The sequence below is a fragment of the Dicentrarchus labrax genome, unplaced genomic scaffold, assembly GCF_905237075.1.
Source record: "Dicentrarchus labrax unplaced genomic scaffold, dlabrax2021, whole genome shotgun sequence".
Taxonomy (NCBI): Eukaryota; Metazoa; Chordata; class Actinopteri; family Moronidae; genus Dicentrarchus; species Dicentrarchus labrax.
Window position 1 is genome coordinate 31,082,682 of NW_026136704.1, and position 22,263 is coordinate 31,104,944.

A 22,263-nucleotide genomic window follows, 5' to 3' on the forward strand; every position below is an offset into this window, starting at 1 on the left:
AAAGGCAAATATCCTTAAAACATATATTTATTTAAAAGACGTTAAAAAAGATGTCTGCATGTTACAACTTGGCTTCTTGTTCTAGCACACACACACAATCCTCTGGTAGAAGTCCACTCTCCATGAGCACAGTATTGACAGTCAATGTGAGCTGGGCACTGTAGCTCAGCAGTCGGCCATCATAAATCAGCTGGTCTGGTGTCAGATTGGGTTGTTTTGGAGCTCTGCACAGACAGAAAGACGAAAGAAACGTGATGCACAAACATAGCTGTTAGGAAAGAGTTGGAGAGTAACTGTTGGTTTTGGTAAATTTGCATTTGAGGCGACAGTCAGCTGTATTGAATATTACATGCTTCTTTAATCCAAGATCACAAATCTAAAAGAGAACTGATTTAAACTGTTTTTATCAGATTGTAATAAAGTATAATCTGTAGTTTTCAGTTTAGTGGTGAATGCAACCGAATGTTTGGTTCAGTCGGAGGATTTTTCTTCCTGAAGTGGATAAAAAAGGAAACTCAACTTTATTCTCTATTCATATACTGCAATTCTGTGTAATCCTATGGTTTAATTTCTGCTGATGGTGACAACCAGTGATTAACCTGTGTTAGCTTTCTCAGATGAATAAGTATATAGTACAGAGAATATTATCTATCATAATATTTGATCCAAGAGGAAACTGAAAGAAGGGTGGCACAATTACAAATCTGTCTGCTGCAACTTCAGCACCACGGACAGCGGCATGGATTTATCAACACACAGCACAGTTGTGGCCAAAATCCACTGGGTGCGTTTGCAACACTTTCTGGCTGCACTGTGGCCGGCAGAGCGGATTGCTCCCATTCTATACAGTGTTCATGGAGAATACACTGGTCTACTTTTGATGGATGGCACTACCCAGTTGCGTAAAGCAGCATAGAGCAGATCACATTGGCAGAAAGTCAGGCACAGAAACAACATAGAGAATCCGGTCAATTTTCAAAATAAATTGACTTTCACACAACATCAACATAACCTCAAGACCTGTGGCACCAGACCAGAATTCAGTCTTGGTAGAAGCACTAATATCAAGAAAAGAAAAGACAAAATACACAAGTCAACAACATTGGGCAGGCAAGATGCTCTGCTTCTGAAACACTCTCGTGGGATATGATGACGTGCAGATTCACGGTGTCACAAAGCCAAGCCCGGTGGAATTTTATTGTTAGGCTACTGATATTTCTGAGCCATGGTCGTGGCCATACTTGCACAAACCTCCATCAGATAAAGGACCAAGGAAGGAAGGATTTCTGTCATTTAGCTAACATGATAGCATCCCTCCTCATATTGCCTACTGGTAGTATAAGGGACATTATATTGTTAACTATTAACTCAAAAGATTGGCACTCTTGTTTCAATGATTTCCTGTAAGAAATTAAGCGTTTTAGTAGAGCGGGTCGTCCTGAACTATCCTTGAGCAAGATACTGAACCCCAAATTACCCCAGATGCTGTGTGATCGGTGTGAATGTGAATGAGTTAGTGTCTGTTCGATGGGCTTTTGCCATCACTGTGTGAATGTGTGTGAAAAGGCGAATGTGGCATCTAGTTGCGCTACAAGTACAGTCCATTTACCATATTCACAATGTTTAAGGAATCCGATTACTGCAGAAAGTTAAAATTCATGTTTGACAAAAACTTCCCTTTCTCTGTTTATTTGATACAAAAGAATCATGTGTTCATCAATAACGACTGCATCTAAAAGTTTATTTATTTATGTATAACTAGTAGGCTGCATCTCACTGGTTACTTGTTATGGTGGTGTAAATCCTATTTTGCATTTTCCCTTCCTGTTATTTGCAGGGTCCCTAATTAAAGGCATATGCAGTAATGAGAGAAGCACACTGCGAAAACACTAGCTAAATGACTCGAAAGTGGTGGGTCTATTTGATAAACACATTTTAGGGAGAAGATAAGTTTGTTTTATCGATTGTCTTTCTTGCAGCAACCTGAACAAATTATGTGGAGGAATTCTGATTAGTGAGTACACAAGCATCAGTCTACCTGGTGTGGTACATCCGTGCTATATTCCTGTCAACCCAGGAGCAGCCGTTCAGTGAGTGCAGCAGCCCGTGGACGGTTGGGATGAACACAGCTCGGGGGTTGACAATTATCTTGTAGTTCAGGTTATGAGTCTCTTTAATGATGGGTTCCTGGTACAGGTGAGCCAGAATGTTCACCCCGGATACATTCTGCCAGCCGGGGCAGCAGCGGCTCTGTGGGGGCAGAGTTTCGGAGGTCGGAGGAGGCAGAGTGATGGTGTTGGGGAACACGTTATTCTGAAATATGTAACACTTGTCAGCGCCATATTCCTTTTCCAGCAGAGGCAACAGCTCCGACCAACTGGTAAGAGAATAATTTAAAAGGAAAAAAATACATTGGTAAAAAAACACAATAAGAATATAAAAAGAGAATACATGCTTTGTAACATACGACAGCACACTATGTTCAATTTGTAAATATATGTAACTCCTATGTAAGTATCAATAACTGCTGTTTAAATATTATAAATTATCCTAAGGTAATTCACAAAGATATACTGGGTCTCAAGTAGTGGTAAAATATATGAACCATTTTAAACACACCCTAGATGTAATTGTGTACAAACGGGTAATAAATACATTGATCCAAAACTGTATTTCCTACTGTCAGTGTACTGTAACAACTTGATAAGGAACTTAATCTGATACCAGGCATTTGCCTCATTTCATAAAGATAGTGCTACCTGTTGACTGACTGGGGCAGTATGAGCTCATCTATATCCTGCAGGGCCACATATCTGGATTGGTACATGTATCTGTAAATAAAGTCACTGAGAGCAGCAATCTGGCCGAAGTAGTGGAGGTCACCTGGACCGTGTTCAGGCAGCCAGCCTCGAGATACATTCAGAAATCTGGACATAGACCAAGGAATCACCTCTACTAAACCTGAGAAGACATTGAAAGAAATCGATTATAGGAGGGGCAAGGTCTGTGCACACTGTTCAAAATGGATGGATGGAGAAAATACCCCTACTGTGGCTGCTAGTGCAATCACACACAAAATATTCCACCTCCACCATACTCCACCTTTTTGTGTGTAGTAGTCCAGTACGTGCTTTATTTCAGGGCTGTTGCTGGTCTTATAGATGACAACTCTGTTCACCCCCAGTAACTGCAGCATTTCCAAACCCTGGACCAGCTACAATACAACACAAGTGTTTAGTTGACACACTCCAGGGGCATGTAAGCACTAAAATGCCTGACAGTCAAAAAAGTCTGTGTCTCTCCATTATTAAGGGCAAAAAGTGGTAAGAAGCATTAGAGAAAATATTCTCTGGGTTAACTGTAATGTAAAGTGTGATGGAAAGGTGCTAGGAATAGCAGGGAACAATGACAGCTTGCCTGGTCACACAAGTTCTCATATTACAAATAAACAGTAAACGGAAATATGTTTCTGAAAAGATTTGAGGAGAGAAATAAGCAATGCAGTGACAGAATCTTGATTCATATTTGATCAGCACTACCTGTTTGATCTGAGGTTAGTGCATTGTGCTGGATGAATTCACTGAGAATGATTGGTCAGTCACAAGGTTAACCATGCCCTAAATCATACCCGACTTTATTCTATTTTACTCTAAATGGGACCATAATTTACTAAATGAACAGCATGCTGTATGGAAGAAGACTTGAAACTAGAGCCTGAGACCATAAACTCATTAGGAAACTGTTTACTAAGCACTAAATCAAGTGAGAAGTAGGCTCATTTCTCCATAAGACTCAATATTATGGAGCCGATGGAGCTGCCACCTGTTGGCCGTTAGAAAGAATGCATGTTTAAGACACTTTGTGTTGGCTTCACTTCAAAGAATTGGAAGCTCTGTCCAGTATTTATAAACTGTGAATGTGTGTGAGATGTTACCTGCAGCACGTTGGTGAAATCAAACATGGTGGAGAGGCAGACGGTGAAATTGTAAGGAAAGGAGTCACTTATGGCCTTCTGGTTATTCACTTCCAAAAACTCTTTGTCTGATTTATCCAAGTGACCACAGAAAAGAACCACAGATACATTTTGACAATCACATTTCTGCACTGTACTCTTGAAGAACAAGTTTAAAGTTTAAAAAACACCTGAATAAGGTCATCACCAGCAAAGATATCAAATGTCTGTTGACGTCTATGGATCAAACACTACAGGCAGTGAAATTTACTTAAAACATTGGGTGACTACCTTCAGAGTCTGCTGCAGCAGAGGTCACAGTGATATAAGATGGAGTCTCACAGCCTGAGGGGAGAGGACACATGATGTCTGCTGTCCCATATGCAAAACCAAAGTGATCAGCGTGGATGTTGCTGACACCTTCAGAGATGTACAGTTGGTCATGACAACAGAGGAGGCAGCGATAGGCTACTGTCTCACTCCTCAGCACCACTGCAATAACACGAACCTGACACCAGAAGACAAAATTAAGGATGTTATTACAAGGTTAAGAGGAGTAGGTAAACTTAAAATCTTTTTTTAAATAGTTGTTTTTCTTTTACCTATTTCATTGTTTTATTTTGTTACACTTTAAAGGTTACATACAATATATGAGTATAATATATTATAGCAGAGTACAGCAACTGAAACTGCAGTTTTTATCTGTGAGTTAAGGATTTATTTCGAACAAACCAGAGTGGGGCATTGTTGGAACTGTAGAAAGTCTGACAAAGATGTTTTTTGTGAGGTTTATTTTTAAAATAAAAAAGGTATTTGTGAAAATCTTTAGAGAAAAACAAGCCTATTGCCAGACAAACACATCAATATTGGATGCTTCCTCAGAATCTGGGATTACGTTCAATGCCAGAGTTTTTGCTTTTTACAATATTTGCACATGAAAACTACTTGAGGTTAAGAAAAGATTGTGCTTATGGCAGATGAATCTTGGTAAAGTTAGGGTTAAAGCACTGTGTAACTTTATTATTATTTTTTTTATTATTTATTATTATTTTATTTTTATTTTTTAAAGTATCGGATTTGGATCAGCAGATACTCAATATTAATCAGATTGGGGGCCAACAAAAGTTGATTTGGAATATCCCTATTAATAATTTCATTATTGTTATTATTACATGAATTAAGTAGAAAGCACAGATCTATGCCCTGCATCTACAGTATCAGTAGTATTATTGTCAAATGAACTATATTAACCTTCTCTGGAAGACGATTAGTCAAATTATTGTACTAGTGAAATAAAGTTTATATTGAAAATATGATTATTGTAACTATTATATTAATCAAATAAACGCTACAGACCTCTGACCTGCACACAGCACTGACTTCTGTCAACTATAATTCTTGGTTAAGGTTAAAAAAATTATCATAGTTCATAAAGAGATTAATATTAATTGAAAGTCTGACAGGATTCAACCTCTGCTGCAAAAAGTCAGATGTGCAACACATTGCCACCATCTCAACTTCAGGTGGCTTACTTTTTGTCTTACTACATAAATGACTCACTACTTCCACTACAACATAGGGAAACTGCGGCGAAATACAGTGACTGCTGGGGTTTAGTGCCAATGGATCCATGGGGCTTCTGGATTTAGTGTGGTTTTGTAGGTGTAGAAGATAACAAGACTAAGAGGCTACAGTCATGCTAGCAGCTCTGTGAGAGTGTTTTGAGTTAAATGACAACATCAGCATGCTAACACGTTAAACAGGTATTAGTATTAGTATTATTTTTTATTTGTTGTTCAGTGTATTAGCATTCTAATTTCCTAATTAGCAATAACCACAAAATACAGTTGAGGCTGATTGGAATGCCATTAGTTCTGAAAGGTATTTGGTCATCATGACGTAGCCTTATGTTGCATTCACTGAGCACAGGAACAGGGAGTGAAACTTGGCGGAGTTGGTGCCCTGCTTTTTTTTACTGACCTCCTTTCTGCCTGTACGGTGCTCCTGATAAGCTGATATGAGCAGCGTTTTTGTCCTGTTGACTGCCACCTTTTGTCCCTGAGGAACTGCATGAGTGAAAAATGTTAGACCGAGTTGGTGCATAAGTGCTTAACATTAATGTCTGTCTTTCCACAAAAGATACTAAGTTGCCTATTTCTCTGCAAATCAGATGGGGCAAGAAACATGAACAGTCAGACAATCAGACAGGTAGGAAACACACTTCTTCTATCTCAGAAATCAACTTGTGAAAACATTATTATCGCAACCAACAGAAAGGATGAAAAATAATTTCCTGTTATAAATCCATCCACCCTGCCAGTTGCAGTTGTGTGATGCTGTTGTCTTACTTACTTCTTACTTTTTATGAAAGAAGGGAGTATAACCATAGAAATGAAAAAAATCAAATCACATTGCCTACCATTAGGTCCCACAAGCCCAATCCAGATCCAGATTGAAAAAGCAGTTAAATACAATTCAGTAAAATGCTGTGAGACCCCAACCATACCCACCACATCAAGTTGTACATAGTCAGTAGACAAATGTGACAAAAACAAATTAAAAGAAAGATGAAGAGAGCTGAAATTGTAGCGATTACACTTTGCTTTCACAACTATGGTTCGGACCAATGATATATTAAAGCTGGACATCGCGGCTCCACTTTCTCACACTGAACAATAATAAAGCCACGATATTTATGTTGCCATTTTTTGCCATTCTCGAAATGTTTTGGCTTCACTTTTAGAGACCTATCAAATCGTCCATCTTTATACAAGTAATTCGTCTGGGCCAGGAGAAAAATGTACACATTGTTGCATTTAAGTTCTGGTACGGTTCGTGTTGACTTTACAAACAAACCTTTCAGACCACTGAAGAACCCAACCAGTCTGATTAGAAGCTTGATACTTCTCAAGATTAGGTTAAGATTGTGGTGTCATGTTGTCATATAACTTATACTTTTACAGTATTTTTTCCTTTCCTTAACATATATGGATGTTGTTTTAGTTGCTACGAGTAGATATTGTATGGTAAGAGCAGATAGAAAGAAATTGTTACTTAATCTTTTGCAGATTATGAAAATGTTTCCACTTTGCCATTATGTACATTAAAAAGTAACAATAAACCCCATGGAAATCTTGTTTCTGCTCATCTACAGTAGCCTCTCCCTCTCTCATCTTGCTGTAGTGATGCACTGTAGATCACATGGAACTGCAGTGCAGTGCTTTTCAGTGTTCCTCATTAAGGTGGTATTACATTTTGTGGGTTGCAGCAGACAAGTTGAGAAGAGAGAGTGAGGATAAATCCACTTTTTAATCCCAAAAGTTTAAAAATAAACTCCGAGCTCTCCTCTTGCCAGTAAATGTCTTCAGATAAGAGCAGAATCCAGTGTGACTACTGGAGTGAATTCGTCCAGAAGCTCGAACTCTCTTCTGCAGAGCTCTGCGGCAGCAGCTCTGTTTCTCTGCTTCTTCCCATACAACACAGCAAACACCCCGCAATATGCGCAAATTTCGTCCTCACAGTTCAGTATTTATGCGTGTTTGCGTCGCCCAATTTGTGTCATTCGCGTCACCTGGCGCGAATTTGCCTCTATTCGTGGCTTTGTATTGACTTTGTATATAATCTACTCGCACAAATTATTTTATTGGTGGGAACGCAGCATTACACAAACTAATATACAGTTATCACACTGTACATCCTACATTAAGATAAACATTGGAATAGACACATTAACATTAACACATAACATTCAATCCATTTTGAAATTTACTGATGGGTGTAATGTGAAAAAAGTAAATATATTGTAGGAATTGTAGATTCAATAAATGGAAATAGTGAAAGACAATAATAGCATTAAGGTGAATCAAGAATGATCACGAGGAGTTCAGGAACAGGAAATAGGATATTTAAATAATAAACAGCAGCTGAGAAGAACAGGAAGACGAAATATTTCTTTGGGACAGATGTTATTCTACATTTCTTAAAAAGCGGCGTTCAGAAAACAATTAGTTTACCTATTTGTCCTTGACCACACTGTTGAGGCACTGTGGGTTGCACAAAAATCTGAGGCTCACTGGTTGCTTTGTAAAACTTGATCTTGTCGACCCTGTGCATCCACAGCAAATCATTTAGCTGATGTCAACATTTTACTTGACAAGAACTTTTAAACTGAAGTTCCAAGAACAATTCAAAAGGTAAGAGAGCATTCAACTCAGCATATTTAGAAACAAAATCATAATCAATCATTTCTGCGAATTCAATACATGTTTACAGTGACAAAGATGTCTTGTGCCCGAAGTAACATTCTCTTGTCCAAAGCAGTAAATAGTGTGATATTTCATTGGTTTTCATGTGGTGTAGATGTAAAACAAACTTCCACAAAATCTGCAAAAGAAAATGCAAATCAATGTGTGTTTCCATCGTTTAAAAAAAACGGCTGACACGTCTCGAGCCTGTGTGCAGCCAGCAGCCCTCGGCCTCCAATGGAGCAGCTTCTCCCATTGAAGTCAATTCACCGTGTCCAGCCTCCTGGGCATCCTTAGTTTAGGGTTGCACTCTCTTCCCCTCTACTACCCCCTCGGTATAGGCGGTGATGGCATTCCACTGTCTGTATATAATGTCAACCAATTTAATACTTGTACTTACATCTGCACTATATAAATACTGCTAATACTGTTCATACTGTACATATCCTAACTTAATTAACCCACACTATATAATTACACCATAATTTTACTTTTTGCAATTGCGACTGTTGCTGCTGCTTCACAAGCTGTATATATATCTTAGTGTATTCACTTCACTCCATTCATTCTGTTAATGCTGTCCATACTGTATATATCTTGCTAGCATATTCATATATATATCTATACTGTTATTTTTTATATCCCTGTACATATGTATATTACTCTGCACTTTACAAGTACAAAGACAACGAAATGCAGTTAGGCATCTGACCAGAAGTGCAAAAAGCAGTACTTTGTGCAAGGACAATAAAGTTGAATCTAATCTAATCTAAACTTGCCACCCTCACCTCATCCACAGGCTCACCAACCTGAACAACAGGCCCACCTGGGCACAAACATTCAAACTGTTACTCCTTCAGTCTGACAACCTGCTCCACTCAGTCTCAGCTCCAGTGGTCTCCTCTCCCTCTCTCCTACCACAGCCACCTGTTACTGTTGCAGTGTCTTCCCCCACACAAGCTTCGGGCCAGATAATTAATAAGTCAACTTACCTGCACTCAGTTAGATCTCTAATGACTGAAACTGAGATCAAAGCTTCCGATTTACAAATGAAACCCCAATCAACCTTAGATTTTAATTGTTGGAGACTCTATCATCTGATTCATAAAGCTACCTGGTGCAATTACATACATACGTCTTTCTGGGGGGAAGACATGATTTTATTGAACTGACTCAAGCTCTTGTTGACATCCATTCCTCTGTCAACACTGTGATAGTGCACGCTGGCACAAATGACGTCATGACGAACTTGAGCCTCTGACCTAAGCCTGGGGAGGAGTTGTGTCCTGTCTGGTCACTCCCACTTTGACCAGGAGCTCTGAGCATTTTAGCCGTCTTTTTGGTCTACACATATGGAAGAAAAATGTTACTACTGCCACTGGAATTGGTTTTATTAGTCATTTTGACTCCCTTTGGTTGCATCCAGACAGGGAAGGAACAGGAATACTGATCGGGAATCAACTTCATTGCTTTTAGCCTGAATTGATGGTTTCCCCAGCATGACCATGCCAAGCATGTCAGCTCTATATCCCATAGCCCTGTCGGATTTTATAGACATTTTGCAGTCTTTAATTTCCCAGGCATTCCCGTGTAAAGGGATACACCCTAGATATTGCCCTGTTCCCCGGTTTTGCTCTTGATAACATTGATATTTATGATACTAGTTTATATGTGTCAGAGCACAAAGCCATTATTATGTCATAGCACTGAATCTGCTCCTATCAAAGTACAAAGTAACAACCTTCAACTTACAGCTGACGGCTATGATTGTTCTGCATGTGGGTTGGCATCAGGGACACTGCCCTAAAATGTTTTTTATCATATTTATGTAGCAGAACTTTCTCAGTGGTCATGGGTAACGCCTCCTCTTCTGGTGGACATGTGTCCCCATATAATCATTTGAATGTATTAAAACTGGTCAAAAGACGATCATCGATCAACTGACAAATTTTGGTTCCACTAAAGACCATCATCACATCTAATGAATATTAATGAATAACATCAGAATTAATGCCTGTTCTCTGTTTAAAACCAAATTTACATTGTAGTGAATTGAACTGCTCTGCATATTAAAACCTGTACTGTCAACAGTTTCTACGGTAGGTCAGAATAGTAATTTCACCCACTTGTAGGTATAGAGCAGCATGAGAGAGAGGATGGTGATGACAGTACTGCAGTACATCAACTGTCTTAAAGTCTTTAGCTGAAGCAGCTGCTGATGATTGCTGCACATGGCACACATGTTGCCTCAGTTCCACTCCTTTCTGCTCGTACACGTCTCCGGAGAAACCTGGACAAGCAGAAGAAATGAGTGATTCGTAACATTTCCCTCAGATGTTTCAGCTATGGGGTGCCGTTTGTAAAGCGGCTCACGCTGAAAATAACAGCAACATTTTGTCACATTTAGCTTCAAACAATGTTTAAAAAACTGGTATGAATTTTTGAGGGTCACTTTTTTGCACATTTACAACAATATTTGTCGACTTAGAGATATTTTAGATTATTTATTTAAATATTAAATGTTAAATGTTAAATGTTAAATCTAAATCTAAATCTAAATCTAAATGTTAAATTTTAATCTAAATGTTAAATCTAAATATTAAATCTAAATCTAAATGTTAAATCTAAATGTTAAATCTAAATCTAAATCTAAATCTTAAATCTAAATGTTAAATCTAAATGTTAAATCTAAATCTAAATGTTAAATCTAAATGTTAAATGTTAAATGTTAAATCTAAATGTTTCGGGTGAAACTAAATATTTAACTAATATGCAAATTCAAAATGCCGGTAACCGGAAGTACCAAAATAAAAGCTCGAGGAGGTCAGTGTGTGTTTATAGTGTCAAATAACGAATAAAAACCATCTCATCCGGGGAAACAGACTCTTGGACATGGATGATCGTGATAATAACTACCTAAAATAATAAACACGTTTGGAGAAACAGTATTTGAGTACTTAAAGTTTTAGTGTCACTTTTATGAAGAGTGCGGACTTATGACCCTGAGGAGGTTGCTGTCGCTGTTGAAAACATTTGTATAGCCAATGTTGGTTGAATCAACACATGGCTCATTTTAATTTTCAAATGAGCCATGTGTTGATTTGCCACAGTTGCTACCGTGAGGCTGTCAATCAAACTCTCAGCGACAGAGACCATAACGTGAGTTAACGTCGGTTGTTGGACTGTAATTCCGAAAATGCTCATACTCATATGTAGATAGGTAAAGCCTATACATTTTTTTATTTTTTTACCCTTTATCTATCCAGATAAAAACATTAAGAACAGTTTCTGTATGATGTTTATTAGACCTATGTAATCTGAATTGGAAGGGCACGTTGTCATGAGCTGTATCTTGTATATTTATTATTAGCTATGTGGTATGTTTATGCACCTTTATGTAATCTGCTGGAAAAAAATTTAAACTTAAAACCGGATCATACCAAACAAATATCTGCTTGCGTGTCCCCGTGTATGCAAAGTGTACTCCTTTCTGATGTGAAGGAAATGGCCACCCTAGTCAAAGTGAGCACCCTCTGGCTGGCTATAGTGGCTACAGGTCACAAGTCCCACACCCTTCATAAGTGACACTAAAACTTTAAGTACTCTTCAAATACAGTTTCTCCAAACGTGTTTATTATTTTAGGTAGTTATTATCACGATCATCCATGTCCAACAGTCTATTTCCCCGGATGAGATGGTTTTTATTCGTTATTTGACACTATAAACACACACTGACCTCCTTGAGCTTTTATTTTGGTACTTCCGGTTACCGGCATTTTGAATTTGCATATTAGTTAAATATTTAGTTTAACCCGAAACATTTAGATTTAACATTTAACATTTAGATTTAACATTTAGATTTAGATTTAGATTTAACATTTAGATCTAACATTTAACATTTAGATTTAACATTTAGATTTAGATTTAGATTTAACATTTAGATTTAACATTTAGATTTAACATTTAGATTTAGATTTAAATTTAACATTTAGATTTAGATTTAGCATTTAGCATTTAGCATTTAGATTTAGATTTAGCATTTAGATTTAGATTTAGCATTTAGATTTAACATTTAGGTGTACCATTTAATATTTAAATAAATAATTTAAAATATCTCTAAGTTGACAAATATTGTTGTAAATGTGCAAAAAAGTGACCCTCAAAAATTCATACCAGTTTTTTAAACATTGTTTGAAGCTAAATGTGACAAAATGTTGCTGTTATTTTCAGCGTGAGCCAGTGGACCAAACCGCGAAACAGTGTGTGTTATTCCAGTACTCTCTCAGTGGAGGGAGGGTGACATTGGTGTTTGTTTGCTTAATTCATGATTATTGTTAAAATAGAGTTATTTTCACTTTCTATTTTAAGGAAGTAGATTTTTGTTGGAACTTTGAACTTTTCATTTGCTTTTCATAAGACGTTTAATAAATAGTTTTGTTGGTACATATAATTCTGTTTTTCCGTCTTTCTTTTATCCTGGGTTATTTATTAATTGTCTGAACTGTGGAAACTTAACTGTCACTGCAGTTTCTCCTGGTTTACAACACTACTGACTTATCTTTATCTATATAGATTGATGTCTATATGTCTAACCTTTTTTTAGCACGGTATCAGCACTAGTATTTGCTATCAGCGTCATGTGTACTGCGATAACAACAATAAACATGCTGGAAGTGCAGATTTGACTAATGTAGGTGCAGCTCTCAGAGGGCAATAAATATTGGGTGTCTTTGTGTGAGCTTAATCTCCGTTTGCTAGAGCAGACGAAAACTAAATCAAAAGAAAAAATAACAAAAACCCAGCCTTTTTTTCAAATAACTTATCAAGTCAGTTGGGTGGGTCCTCTAGCAATAAAGTGTCTGGAGTACATAGGGTGAGAGAGCAGAAGAAAAAGCTCAGTGTGAACAGAAAAAAAGCAATTCATCCAGCATATAAGCAGCCATACAAGTCATATAATGACATGGTTTAAAGCAGCATCAATTGAGACTGACAATTTGATTGCCTATTTACACATCCTGCAGACACAGAACAATATTTGAATTAATTTGGGGGTTTTTTTATGGCGAGACAATGAATGCATATCCTATACTAACTCTGCTTTTAGCTAGACTCAACCAAATCTGTCCGCAGTTTGGTGCTGGGTAGCGTGCAGTGCGTTTAAAAGCTTTTGCAGGAAATTAGTTTGATGGGAGTGCTGAGAATGAACCACACTGATGCTCTGAGTCTAAATGTAAAAGCAGATTGTTAGAGGATGGAGGCAGCCCTGTCACATGGTGTACATCAGTGTGTCAGGACAGGTGTCTGGGTAGTAATGGATTACAAGTAATGTGGATGGATACAAAAGTATATTTACTTTATATATGTGGGAGATGAATGTTATAGATGGGGTAATAAATGTATTAAGTTCGGTTAAGTGTTTTTTATGGTAGGGAAAAGTCTGCTAAGAATCTGTTAATAAGTCACCATTGTGTTAAGGATGTTCACATGTGAGTTACAAGTGATACTGTTAGGACGTATCCAGGTGATCTTGAAGATACTGGATGGTATATACGGTAGATCATTCTGAAAGTCTGGGAGCGAACATTCATGCTGCGGTCTTCTCTCCATGCTGCAAGTAATAAAGGGACTTGATTCATCTTTGAACTGTGAATGTGATTTCTCCACCATGAATGAGGTACTGGACTACAACCTAGGGCATAACCATGCATGCAACACTGGAAGTAAAAAAGTACCAATTTGTTCCCAGTAATATATGATAGAAAATATGTCGAATAAGTCTGCCTTTTTTTGAGCATTTTCTCTTGTTATTTTCTATTTATTTTAATTGAATTTACATTTATTCAGGAAAACATTAATTGTGTTACTTCCCTGACTTGGTTGTGCCCAGCACCCTCGTTCAGTGTTGCCAGCTTGGTGATTTTTCCGACTTTGTTTCTAAAAGGCCACTAGCAGCTATATATTTTCCCCCATTTGAAGCTATCCTATTCACTGGAAAATCTATAAATCTAATTGGTAGGTGTGTTAAATGTCAAGCAACTAAAACGCACAGACATATTCCTATTAATGTGAATTCAAATGGCAATATAGTCCTAAAAATGGATTTGTGGGAAATGTTCAACGCAACAATTCTCATAATACTTTTTATATTATATCTTTTTATAATGGCCATTATTACTTTTTAGAACAAATTTTCATCTGCGTTTCCCTGGATTGTGTTTGCTTTATTAGTAACACAAATAATGATGCTTTTTATCTGACAGCTATACATTTTGTCTGCATGGGTGTTTTTGTTCAGATCTGTTGGATTTTTACAAATGCCATTAGGAGCACTAGGAGAAGCCAGAGGCTCCTGATTGTGACTACCTAATGCAGCTTTAATGCATGATGATCTAAGTAACAGATGAATAGAGTTAATAAGGATATTTATTATTATATTATATACACAAAAGAGAGAAACACTTATCATATCACATATTGCTGCAGCATTTCCCCCTAGAATAGTTTTATTTTGACAGTGTGAAGGTTTTAAAAAGTGCTTTTATCAAATTACAGGCAGTCTAACAGTTAGCTGAATATATATTATATATATATATATATATATAATATATATGAGACTTTTAGTTTCATTATGGGGGTGTAGCGGGCTGCACTGGGGGTCCTGTGACTTCAGTTTAATCCTAACTTATTTCTCCCTGACATTTTACAGGACTATTAAAAAGTATTAGAGTTCCTGTGCGTTTTCTGTCAGGTGCTGTACAGCTTTACAGTAAGCACATGAGCCTTTACAGTAAATGTTAAAAAGTAAAAGCACTGTATAAAATATTCAGTTTATGTGGGAAACATCTTAACAATGGTCTGAAATATCCCTGGAGTAACTGTTAGTTGGAATCCTCAACATTGTGTTCCTCTCTGTTAGCACAGAAACTATTTAACTTTAGCTTCATATTTAACTGAACTTGGAAACACGACTTAAAGCATTCATTAACGCGGTAAGAATGAGACTTACCTGTGTCGGGCGTGGTTCCTTCGGCTCAGCTCACTAAAAAGAGCCGACTGTTTCGGCTCCCAAGTGGCTCCTTAGATTGTTTTGTTGCTTAAATTAATTTATCACCAAATTATGTGTAAAACGAATTACTAATGTAAATACATACATTATATCAAATGTTTATTATTTATATGGATTTCTTAATATACTCAACATGGAACAGATTGCCGCAATGAATGATAAAAAAAACAAAGACCGTCAACAAAAAGGAAAACTTCACTATGTTTTTTTTCCTTTTTTTTTTTTTTTTTTTTTTTTTTTTTTTTTTTTTTTTTTCTCTTTTTGCCCCCTCCTGTTCTTCTCTCCGTGTTCCGCGAAATGAGACTCGCGCTTTCCAGCAGCGGCGACTTGTGTTGGCACCAGTCCAGACCATGTAGGGGCCTGGTGGCATTCCTCACTGACGCACACCTTTTTTCAACAAGATAATGATTGACGATCGAGTATGTTACAACTGTAATGACATGGAAAGCAATGGACTGACACTGATCCAAATATTGAATTTAAAATGTTGCTTAGCTGGGAATATTCGGAAATATGGATACACATCTCTCAGTGAATAATAACTATCAAGTAGGCTATTCAGTCAATCCATGGTATAAGTAGTATTTTATATTTGAAAATGTAAAAAAAAGTTGACAAAAGGTTATGACATTGAGACTTACAGCTGCAGTCAGAGCCTACAGACTAATTGTTCAGTATTGTGAGGACTGGACTAATTACCAGGCAGCAGAATAAAGGCATAAACATTGTTTATTTATACCTCATTCTGTTCTCTATAAATCTACTAATTCTAAGACTACAGCTAGAGCAAACTGTTTTAAAGGAGGGAGGATTGTAGTGGGAGCACTGATGTGACACCATGGCATTGGCAATTGGTTTACATGGCTCATGGGTCAGGTGGGAGGGGCCCTTATAGTAAACATGGGAACCTGATACTTGTTGGAATTAATGTAGTCACTTAGGGGTGGGTCGAATCAGCTCAAATGTTGATGGCGTGTTCAGTGTTTGAATGTACAAATAGACTAAATATTTATAACAGGCACATCCACAGCCACTGCTGGTGAGATTAGCTCTTCGGCTAAAAGCCAGAAAAGAAATGAATATGTGCACGTGAAGTGGGGCTTTAAGTATCAACACATGTCGGGCTACAAATTACTGTCTTAACAGTATCCTGTGTGTGGAAAAGAATTCACCTGTTGAATTATATTTATTTTGTTGACAAATTCCACATTTTATAAAAAGAAAGCAACCAGACGGCTTTAAAACAATATAACACAAACAGAAAGCTATAATCTTGAAGAAACTGAAAAAAGCTAAGAGTCTAAATAATTTACACTTGATGTTAAAAGTTCATAGATCGAGCCTGCACGTCCCAGTGGAAGTTGTGGCAATTTAGAAGGTTAATTTTTTACATAGAGTTGATTAAATCTTCCCCCAGTAATTGAATCATCCTTCCTTTGACTATCCAATCCAACTTTATTTGTTAAGCACTTTAAAAACAACCAAAGTTGACCAAAGTGCTGTACAGGAGAAAAAATAAGACATCATAAATGTAAACAGCATGGGGTTACCGTTTTCTTTATTGGGGACAAAAGATCAGTTGGTATAATAAACTTCTCCCAGCAATATTTCAGCAGACAGTCAGTCAGAGCAGTTGTTGTGTCTCTTTGTGGGCCTAGCATACAGCTCATAGGACACTATTCAGCTCTAAAGGTACTCCTATATAAGATTACAAAAGCCTAATTTAAATAGGGCCCATACAGAGAAAATGTAGTTGTATTTTAAAATAGCTCACTATCTACCCCTCTTTTTAACAGCACCACTCCTCCACCTGACTTACACCCTTCCTCACCTCATATGACATACACAAACCACCTGTCATCTGACACATGGGTGCGTGGATATGTCATATAACACACGGCAACTTATTATTACTACTAGTCACCACTTTCATTTTTCGTGTTTACCATGCTGGTAAATCTGAATGAATGAATTACGCTTTGGTGCTCACCGTTTCCGTAAAAGGAATTCCACGATTAAATTTCACCAACCGATCTACTCATGTGTAGCATGTCCATATTGACAAAAGTTTACACAGTTATATTTCTATGTACAATCTAAGCAGCTTAGAACTAGCATCGCTCACTGGAAATTCCATGCGTTTAAACCTCCTTTCTAAAGTAAAAGTCCTTAACCTGTCACTATCCATTTGGCGTGCCCCAGAGAGTTACCCATAAACGATTGCCTTTGGGTTAGATTCTACTTAATATGAACTGTTACTTATGAACTAAAGTAAAGCTTGAAGGAAAACTGTACTAAAATCTAGTCAATTCACTGGAGAGAATGTGGCAGAAATGAAAATGAAGGCGCGTCTCATAAATGCTGACCACCTTCATGTTATGAAACTGAGACACTTCTTCATGAACCCGGCATCTTTAAAAAAGGAGGAACAAAGTGACCATTTGTGAGCAAGTGCTGTCCTGCATTGTTAAGAAAACTAATGGAAAATGTGCTGGAAAATGGGGGAACCCTGCCAGGGCTGGCTCTTAGACCATAGTTTTGGATTTACATGTTCAACAATTATATTAGAGTGTGAAATTCATACATATCCATACTTTGAGCTGTGCAGTATATGAGGTTTTGGATGGAAGCTTAACAGTAAATCAGCGATTAGCCATTACAAATTGAGCTTACATCATTGAAACAGAAATTGGACAAATTTGAATTGAAATTTACAATTGGTGTCTTGTACACAAAGATTAAACAAGCTGACTACAAATTAAAACTCAGGTTTTACTAGTTTTTTACTAGTTAGAATTCAATAGGTACAAAATCAACATATGATTTTCAAATGTCAAATACAGAAAAGTTTTGTTTGTTGGATGAAAATAACAGGATAATGCAGTGCACATAAAACAGGGTGTAACTGTCCTAGCCACTACAACCAGTCCAAATGCATGTGCTCCAGGAAACAGGGTTTTAATAAGGAAAAAAAAAGTATTGTAAATCTGGGAAAAGGGAATGCATATCTGGGGAAGCTTGGGCTGGAAACTGGGGCCTCCTACCTAAAACTATTTGCCACACAGTCACACCTGACACCCAGCTCTCCCACTACAATCCTTTCTCATTTAAAAGGGAGGGATAAACGAACAATATTTAATGATTAATAAAGAGAAACAGGGGAGAGAGAGAGAGAGAGAGAGAGAGAGAGAGAGAGAGAGAGAGAGAGATCTGTACTAATACACTGTACTGTAATACACTTATTTAAGTATAATCCCGACAATAAAAACAACTCTTGTGAATAATTCGTTTGCCTTCATTTACATACTTAGCAGTGGATAAACTGTATTGTACTGTTTGTATCTTGACACTAGTGGTGCTGACTTTTGATGTGTTTTCTTTTCAGAAACATGAATGTTCAGCACCACCCACTGGTCACATTATGGTACTGCAACAACTACAACATATTTGTGATTAATGTCAGTATAATTATCATTATTATAATTTTATCAATATCAATATATTCCTTACTAATGTGTTTATTACAAATAACATAATTATTGATGAAAAACTAAATGAACAGTTTCCTGGTCTGGAGATCAAGTTGTCCTAACTGCCTTGATGCTCATGTGGAATCATGAATGTTTGTTGCCCTCCAGTGGACACACAGAGGAAAAAAGTAAGACGTGATAACACAGTAAGACTTCAAATATATACTTAATATATATATATATATACTAAAATGTATCCAGTCCCAAACCTTTATTACAAATACAGTAGGATTTTCTTCAGACAATGACATTACACAATAACTTAATGAACAAATGTGTAAAAAGGCAGCAACAGTTTCAAGTTAATATTTCCTTCAGTCTTTTGTGAACAGTTTCTTCACGTTTCTCACATTTTAAGGTATTCCACAGAAACATATACGACAGTGAACATCAGTGCAATGGCTTGTCATCTATATTTAGTTAATGTAGCCTTCTCTTGGTAAGTTGGTGCAATTCTAATGTACCGTTGTTTTTATCTGAACAGTGCTAGCATAGATACAAAATATTCTGTCAACTGTTTAGAAACTGAAGCTGCCAGAGGTGTTTTATTGTCTGCAAACATTAGAAGACCTGCTCCTCAACAGATTCATTCATTTACTGAACAGTAACTGATACAGAACTGTGATCGTCCTTCATATCAAGGCTCAACTCTAAAAAGTAAATTAAATTAATCCTAAATCAATCACAAAAGAAAATGAATTATACAGTATGGAAAAAATAACCCAAACAAGGAAATAATGATACAAACAGGAAATGCAGCTCTTTGAACTCAAAGGGGAAGAAATTTGCAATGCACTCATTAGGGACTATTTTCTGTGGCGGATTAATCCACATTTGGTGCTCTAGCGAGTATTTGTACAGCAGGACAGTGTATGTGTGATTGAGTCAAAATAAACTAGTGTGGCTCATTGATGTGCAACCTATGTTATATATTATGTTGAGTTGTGTACTTCCATTATCCCAAATGTTTCCAACAATATTCAAACTCAGAGTCATTTTATTCAGGTAACGATGCATTTTACCGGTTTCACACACTTTAGCAGTGTCAGTGTGTGTGTGTGTCTGTGTTAGCATGCTGATATTAGCATTTAGCTCAAAGCACTGCTGGGCCAAAGTTCCGCCTCAGAGAGCTGCTATCAAAGGTGTATAGACGTAGCCCTGTTTAATAAAGACTGTTTGTTTGCTGTGTGTTCAATTATATGTGTCTTTAAACACCTTTGCAGCAGCGTCCTTGTAGCTCCCCTGGTAGAGCTGGGGTTTGAGTCCAACCTGTGGCTGTTTGCTGCATGTCATCTCCTCTCTTTCTCTCCCCCTTTCCTGTCTATCCTGAGCTCTCCTGTCAATAAAGGCAAATATCCTTAAAAAATATATTTATTTAAAAGACGTTAAAAAAGATCCTGTTACAACTTGGCTTCTTGTTCTAGCACACACACACAATCCTCTGGTAGAAGTCCACTCTCCATGAGCACAGTATTGACAGTCAATGTGAGCTGGGCACTGTAGCTCAGCAGTCGGCCATCATAAATCAGCTGGTCTGGTGTCAGATTGGGTTGTTTTGGAGCTCTGCACAGACAGAAAGAGGAAAGAAACGTGATGTACAAAAATAGCTGTTTGGAAAGGGTTGGAGAGTAAATGTTGGTTTTAGTAAATTTGCATTTGAGGCGACACTCAGCTGTATTGAATATTACACGCCACTTTAATCCAAGATCACAAATCTAAAAGAGAACTGATTTAAACTGTTTTTATCAGATTGAAATAAAGTATAATCTGTAGTTTTCAAGTGCATGTAAACAAGTTTTACAACACAATGATCAGGTTAAAATTCATGTTTGACAAAATCTTCCCTATCTTTGTTCATTTGGTACAAAAGAATAATGTGTTCATCAATAATTACTGCATCTAACAATCAGATTTAGTTATTGGTTATTAGTTATTTCTTGCAGCTACCTGAACAAATGATATGAAGGAATTGTCACAGTCCGCTGTTGGGATCCAAGGATACCTTTAAACATGAACTTGTTCATTTGTCAGTGTTTTTTTCAGCAGACCAACTAGATCTCTAAGCCGAGAGGCAAAGACTTTTTTTTTTTTACTGTTCTTCCTTGGTTAGTGGGCAGTGCACGAGACAAGGTACATGCTGACGATTGGCTGAGGTTGAGTAAAATTTCATGGTAAGCCAATCAGAGGTAGAGTTGAGCAGGTGTTCAAAAGCACGCATAGTCGGACACACAATGAACAACACAAGGGAGTCAGTAAACAAGAGACAGGTATGGCGAGTTGTGTTGCATCTTATTACATTTGCACTAAAAAGAGTGTATATATTGTTTGAATACATTGTTGGTACATTGCTTAAAGAGCATCATTTCATTTAGATTTATTTGTTGGCTGGCTGCAGCCTCTTGAAGTGAGATTGTCAATGGCCAGAGAAAGAGATTTATTTTTATGGAGGTGTATTTTTTATTTCTTATGTATTACCTGTTTATATTTGGATTCCTTAGTTTTGCTATACATTGTACTTTTCAGTTCGATTGAAAGCACCTCATATTGTTACACTGTTCTACTTTTTCGAGGAAGAAAATACTTGAAGTACAGTATATCTACCAATTGTCAGAAGTTTTTTTTTTATTTGCACTACAAAGAGTGTATATATTTGTTATTTATTTTTGGTATAGCCTAGTGCTTAACAAGCATAATTTAATTTTGCCCAGTTGTGGCCTGTTAAGGGGCAAGAAATATCAAAAGTTCCAAAACATCTATTGTGTTATTTGTATGGATCCACTATATAAACATAATATCTACATACATGGCATTTGATTGGAGGCTAGTCTCACTTTGTCCCACAGCAACATTAAAATAGTTTAAATTTGTGTACATTGTTTCTGTTAATAATGTATTGTATTACGTGTCCATTTCATTATAATATTCCGATTTATCATAAATAATTGAACATGCACATGTGTTTTAAGTTCCATTAAAGAGGGAGGTGGGGTCACATTTGAGCATTTAAAAATGTACTTGAAAGTAACGCAATAGTTACTTTCTAAAGTAACTAGTTACTTTTATAATTTGTAACTGGGTAACAATTTAGTTACTTTTTGCAAGAAGTAACTTGTAACTGTAACTAATTACTTTTTAAAAGTAACTTGCCCAACACTGCAGATAACAGATGGTGATGGTCTGATTCCCTCAGACCCCAGACCTGTCATCCCGACTATTTAAACCCAAGAGATTCTCCTCTTCTCTTCTCCCTCCGCTCTCTCGCTCACCTCATTCGCCCACACCGGGTGATAAGTTTTGGACCTTGGCGCCACAACAAAGGATTATCGTATGGCACCAGAGCCTGCTTCTTCCTGCGATCCCTGGCCAGCGCACCGCTAACGGGAGTCATCATCTGCAGCTTTAAAGAGAAAGTCTGCCAGCTGACTTTACCGGAGCAACGTGACGTTAACGCCGAGTCTTTAACTCTGCAGA

General features: G+C 37.2%; 2 protein-coding genes across 7 annotated transcripts in view; both read right to left on the reverse strand.

Moving 5' to 3' along the window:
- The window catches only part of LOC127363140 (uncharacterized), a 74,340-nt gene that overhangs the window by 2,342 nt on the left and 49,735 nt on the right, over positions 1–22,263 (reverse strand). For 5 of the 6 annotated variants that reach the window (XM_051399665.1, XM_051399669.1, XM_051399668.1 and 2 more), the window contains exon 10: positions 18,985–20,355. The exons of the other annotated variant lie outside the window; for it this stretch is intronic. In XM_051399665.1, the coding sequence (XP_051255625.1) occupies positions 20,193–20,355 (163 nt within the window). In that variant the 3' untranslated portion in view covers positions 18,985–20,192. Of the gene's footprint in view, positions 1–18,984; positions 20,356–22,263 lie in introns of those variants that run through there. 6 annotated transcript variants of the gene reach the window in all.
- On the reverse strand, positions 12–10,486 carry LOC127363142 (uncharacterized). Its single transcript, XM_051399676.1, has 9 exons — positions 10,323–10,486; positions 7,966–8,057; positions 5,933–6,018; positions 4,244–4,460; positions 3,935–4,041; positions 3,103–3,214; positions 2,760–2,961; positions 2,039–2,377; positions 12–224 (listed from the first exon to the last, which is right to left on the reverse strand). The coding sequence occupies exons 1-9, from the start codon at positions 10,436–10,438 to the stop codon at positions 62–64; spliced, it is 1,434 nt and encodes a 477-aa protein (XP_051255636.1). The 5' UTR covers positions 10,439–10,486; the 3' UTR covers positions 12–61.